Source organism: Triticum aestivum, chromosome 7D (genome assembly GCF_018294505.1).
Source record: "Triticum aestivum cultivar Chinese Spring chromosome 7D, IWGSC CS RefSeq v2.1, whole genome shotgun sequence".
Classification (NCBI taxonomy): domain Eukaryota; kingdom Viridiplantae; phylum Streptophyta; class Magnoliopsida; order Poales; family Poaceae; genus Triticum; species Triticum aestivum.
Window position 1 is genome coordinate 510,381,953 of NC_057814.1, and position 5,767 is coordinate 510,387,719.

Consider the following 5,767-nt stretch of genomic DNA (forward strand, 5'->3'; position numbering starts at 1 on the left):
TTCTTCAATCTCTGATCTTCCTGCTCCAGCCGCCTAAACTAGCGCCGGCGGGACTGCCCGCTCCCTCCTCTTGTGGCCCGCTGTGATGCCGCGCAGGCTTCCCCGGCCCACCCTACTCCCTCCGCTGGCCTGGCCGCACGCAATCAACTGCCTCCTTATTACGCGAAAAAAATGATTCCTCCCACTGACATCTGGGGCGCACCGGTTGGGAGGCTGACCTGTGGGCCTACTAGTGCTCCTGTGTCGTACTCGTGCAGCTGCAGCGAAAAGACAACAGAGCCATGGGTGCCGAGGGCGGGCACTGGTGGTCGGCAGAAGGCGCTGTGGAGGTGCTCGCTGCTGCCCGGCTCTACTTGCACGCCACCAGGTTCAGAATTGGCATGGACCTGGACGCCGCCGCCTTTGCAGCTGCTCCCCGTGTACATAATTTATTTTGTAGAGGAAGAATATGGTAACTTAAACAATATTAGATGTGATGCCATGTCACTTCAGTGAAGCATTCTTTTTGACTAGCAGTGAATAGGGTTACAGTTAGTGAATAGGGTTACAGTTTGTGAACTGAGATGTTTGTGTAGTTGCTGCACTTTTATAACTACTTCTGATTAGTTGCGGATGCAATGATGTTTAGCTGATGTGGAATATTTTTGACTAGAATCCTTGATTGTGTAGTTGTTGCATTTTTTTAACTTGATTTATTCATGCTTCATACACACTGGAGACAATTTCATCTAAGAAAAATCAAGTTCTGATTTGAAAAATAATAATTAAGTTCTTGGCACAATTAACATTGGATGACCTACCTTGCTATATGTGTTAGTTAGGCTGGATGGAGTAGGATTAGTTAGTGGATCAGACCCCGGATGCGTATTGAAAAGAGTGGGAGTGCTACAAAGATGAGGAGGAAGAAATCCTAAAAAGGGTGCTCATGTATGTTGGGGATTAGGAAATGCAGTAAAAAATACCATGCAGTTCATACTGGTATCGTTTGACAAACAAAAATTTGTGCTCTGCTGTATCAGCTTAGCGTGGTTCTCTTAGCTATCTCCATGATGTGTCCATAATGTTGGGCAGATGCTTTTTTCCCCAAACATTGAACGTATAATGCATCTAATTCTTGCAAGCATGGGTTGGCTTGCTCTGGCTCGAAGCAACACATGCTAGGCCTGACCGCAACTACCCTCTTTCGTCCACTTCCTCTTTTATTTTTTTGCTTTTCTGTATGCGCCTTTGAATGTATGCATTTAAAATGATTGAACATTAATCATGCTTTGTGGAGTAGATCCAAACTTGCTTTGTGGAGTAGTTCTGAGAGTAGATCTGAGAGTAGATCCAAACTTGCTTTGTGGAGTAGTTCTAGATTAGCAACATCATGCTGCCTTGCAATTTTCCCTCTTCTGTTTGACCCCTTAACCTGTTTCTGGGACATCCTGAAAAAATTGTTGTCCACTGTTTAGGTTCGTGAAAGTTCATTGCATAATTTGTTCATTTCACTCGCATTTTCCACATGTTCTAATGATTAACGTTGTTCAGTTATGGATGATGCCATTCTGTGATGCAATATGATATGCCACTGATTGCTTCTCCACTATCTGCAATCCTTTTAGGCACGGGAATGAGTTTGCACCTACTGTTGGATTCTTCCTTACTACCCACCCGTCTTAGGTACTTGCCCCTGTTCCAAATCAAGTTCATCACCTTTGAAGTAATGTGGTTTATATGTCCCCTTTTATTGTGTACTATAGTTTGAGAGTTTTCTCCAGAACTGATGCTATAACTTCATAAACTACAGTTACATGTATATCCGAGTCTGAATCAACTAAGTCATAGTGCTCATGTGTATTTATGTATCAAGATTCACATTTCCTTTAATAGTTACCGAAGTTTGTTTTATGGTAGGAAAACACATACTCTAAAGCAGTAAAACGTTTCGAGTTCTATGATCAGCTTGAACAATACAATTTGGATTCTTTTGGAGACTGGGAACAACTTTCAAGCTACTTGTCACAAAGTTTCATTGAACGCCTTGGTAAGTTTGATGCATCCTTCATTTTTCTCATACCCTTAATAGTTACAGAGAAGCCTGTATTTAAAACATTTTTTATAGAACCAACTAATGAACTACTGGTTATGTGTGTTTGATTTGCACAGAGCCAACTGGTGGAGAAATTACAATTGCATTGGAGACATCATGGTTGGATAGAGCTCCCCAAACAGATATGGAGAGATGATTGATAGAACAACTTAGAGAAGACAAATTTGCAAAGAAAGGGCTTGTACAGCCCGAGAGGAGAGGATGCTATTACACAACTATCCCCGCTTCAGTTAAGCACAGAAACACTGCTGCGGATGAGGCGGGTGTGGAGGTCGCAGAGGAGGATGGGGACGTGCTCACGAAGCCCTAGAGAAACATGAGCTCATGGGTGCCGACCTCCATCACCCCCCTGATGCTATGCAGAGTGAAGGCGAAGAGCTAGCGGGGAGGACACCAACTGCCTCTTCATAAATTTACTCTGCGTCATCGTTCATGTGGACGAGGCCGGAAGAACCGAAGGTGTTGGCGGAATTTGAGGAGGACGAGACGACAGGGATGATGATGGCATCATTGTTGTTTGTAATTGAGAGCATCACGGTGGTGGGTACTGCGTGTGGGGGAGGAAGGAGGTGAGTCGGCTGGGTGCACTCCTACTGGTGCTATCGATGGCGGCACTATGCTTCAGCCTTGTAGCGGCAATGTTGGAGGCAACGAATGGTAGTGTGCTATTGCTGGCATGGTTTAGATTCTGCCAGCCACTGGGTGCACAACTAGGTGACATTCCTGGAAGGGATGTGCTACATGCCCGACTGTGATGACGATCGCGTCTACTACGTATGTTTCATCACTGCAGCGGTTCGAGCACATTGACCGATTCAACCCCAATGATCACTATGCCAAGCCCAACCTCGTCTTCTTCATACTTGTGTGCCCTTTAGGGTCCCATGTATGTCTGGCACGAGTTGCATATAGGTTCAGTCAGCCTACAGCGTGCCTACGTGCACCAGTGTTGGATTGGAGGAAGGTCAAGTTGTTCGAGAAAGCCCAACCATGGGGAACAAGACACATAAGGAGAGTGACCAATGAGAGGATGACCATAACCATTTTGGTGACAAAAATTATTTGGAGTTGATGCTTTCTTTTCTTCTCTATGCACAGAGTGTTTACTTTCTTGAGCTATAGTTTTGGATTGTCAGCATTTGACCCATGTTAAGGCAAAAAAATTGTCCCATGTTTTTGAATACCCATAGATGAGCCCAGGCTCATCTGCACCCGTGTTGAAGAGAAAAAACAAAACAAATACTTGAAAAAATAAAAATATATGACTTATTACATGGTAGATAGTTAGGTGCGTGAGGTCCACTCCACTTTTCAGATCATTTGGACATCTGAGTAGATCTCGGCAAAAAAAGACAAAATTGGGTCTGTAAAAAAGTTTACTGTTCTGGCCCTATTTTGTCTTTTTTACTGAGAGCTACTAGATGTCTAAATTATCTAGAAGTTGGAGCGGACCTCACGCAGTAAAGTATCTACCATGCAAAAAATGGGATCTTTTTGAATTTGTTATGATTTGTTTCTTGACCGGGTGCAGATGAGTCTGAGCATCAAACCACTGCACTTCCATGTTTCTTGCTATATCATATCAAGCAAAATTCATGGTATCTACAAGTATATCATATATTTTTATGTTGATGAAATCATAACTTTTGAAGGTGTAGATCAGTAGAGGACTTCTTGAAAAGGTTGATCATTACTCTCATTCACTTTACAATTTCTGTCATAAGACGCATGCTTCACTTTTCAGTTTGACCCCCTACAAAATATTGTAGGGTGAATAAATTCACCCCCTAAAATAATATTGTAGGGTGAATAAATTCCAAAAAGTATGTGGCACAATCACTGGAATTATGGTGTTATGAGTCATTTAAAAAACACGTCAATTAAGAATTATACATATTTATACCTCTAACAGGGAAGCATGTATTATATTTGTGCTGCTAAGATTCGGTCTTCCTATCCCCGCAAAAGAAAAATATTGGAGAGATCTAGAATGATGTATTTCTTTGTTTTAGCTCTATGGATACCAACATCATTATAGTTCTTTCAAAATAATGCATTTGTATATAAATTTAAAAAAACCCGTAACAACGCACGTGCATTTAGCTAGTCACAGTATAGCGGCCCAATCACCGGGGGTTTAGCGAGGCAATTCCGCCTTCCTCTGCTCCTCCCTTCCCCGTGTTTACTAAACAGACCCGCACCTCCAAGTCTCCAACCGCCACCTCGTCCTCCTCCTCCATCCCTCGGCCCGAACCCGGCCCGCGTTCCCCTCTCCCCCGCGCCGCCGCCCGCTCCCGCCGCGTCGCCAATGGTAATCCTTCGGTACCGCACAAGCCCTAGCTTCGCTCCCCTTCCTCCCTCCCTCGACCCCCGCCGCGGATTTCGCGGGGCGCGGGCCTGTTCTGCTCGGTTCGCTGCCGGGGTTATGGTTGCGCGATGGTGTGTGCGTGCTGCGCTGCTCTCCTAGTCCTAGGGGTTGGTTGGGTCGTTGGCGGGCAGGTGGGGTTTGGGCGTTTGGGGTTTTTGGGACGAAGCGGGTGCGCGGCTCCGTTTGCGTTGTACTCGATGGCCGACGCGCACCTCGCGTGCTCTGCAAAAGTTCCGGGCTCATTGCTCGCGTAGTGGTTCATGCGTCACCGCAGCATGATTTTTCCTTGTTTTTTTTGTGTCAGCCAAAACAAAACAAACAGGAATGTGGGCTCCCGTGCATTAAATTCCCTCTCGTCCCCGAGCTCTTTTCTGCTTCTTTTAAAAATGCCTTTTCTGGCAAATTGGTCATCGCTTCTCCAGGGCCCGCAAGGGAGGGATAATAATCATGGGCACTACAAACTTGCATGCTTCCAATTTGCGTGCTCTGTTCTGTTCACTTGCTTTCTTCACTTTGTGTGGGAATGCCTACTTGAGCCAGGGAATGATTTTAATTATGTTAGTTAAGCGATGGTCTTTGTCTTGTGTGCTTTGGGGGTTGAATCGAAGTATTTTGGTCCTGATCTTGCTATGTGTGGAATCAGATAATTATCTTTAGTTGCATGACAAGGGCATTATTCATGGCCTTGGTGCTGTATTCGGTTATTTTATCATATCTTAGTTTCAATCATTTGGAGGTATATGGTGATATTATGTTGAAGTTTGTGCTTAGTTATGTATTTGGCAATAGTGTGTGTATGATATGTTGGCCTTTGGGGCTTTGTCTGCCAGGTCTTGGAGGGGTTGTGGTTCGCCTGTATCATCCGCGTTCCTTGCGGAATGCAATATGGAATCATTGTGTTACTTGGTAGGGTTGCTTTCCCATGTTATTAGAGGGATAACTATCTAGTTCCCCCCCTGCTGCCTTATCTAGAAAGAGTAGTTTGGCTGTGTGCATCCTCAAGGCACGGGCCCAGAGTTGAACTCTTTTGTGGTTGCACATGAATAGGTTGCATTATCTGAAAATCTAGAAAGAGTAACTATGCTGCATCTGGGCAACTAATAATGCTTAGGAGTGGCTTGTCCACGTGCTTCATTTCTCAATAGGATTTTTTTGTAGTACAATTTGTGGATGTGGGATCACTTTCTTCCATCTATTGGTATACTTAATGACCCATTATTATAACTTCAGATTTTTTATGAGTGTGCTCTGTTCATGTCTTGGCTACCAATGTTTTGTGTTTTACTTTAGAAAAACGGGGTTAAGTT

At 44.3% G+C, this 5,767-nt stretch overlaps 1 protein-coding gene and 1 long non-coding RNA gene across 2 annotated transcripts in view; both read left to right on the forward strand.

The window, feature by feature from the left end:
* Positions 1 to 254: 254 nt before the first annotated feature.
* LOC123166612 (uncharacterized) lies at positions 255 to 3,263 on the forward strand. Its single transcript, XR_006483630.1, has 4 exons — positions 255 to 367; positions 1,605 to 1,662; positions 1,897 to 2,026; positions 2,149 to 3,263. It is a non-coding gene; the product is annotated as an uncharacterized lncRNA (long non-coding RNA).
* Positions 3,264 to 4,204: 941 nt separating this feature from the next.
* LOC123164918 (MORC family CW-type zinc finger protein 3) overlaps positions 4,205 to 5,767 on the forward strand; it is a 12,044-nt gene continuing 10,481 nt past the window's right edge. Inside the window, exon 1 of the mRNA XM_044582526.1 lies at positions 4,205 to 4,403. Within this exon, the coding sequence (XP_044438461.1) occupies positions 4,401 to 4,403 (3 nt within the window). The 5' untranslated portion in view covers positions 4,205 to 4,400. The remainder of the gene's footprint in view (positions 4,404 to 5,767) is intronic.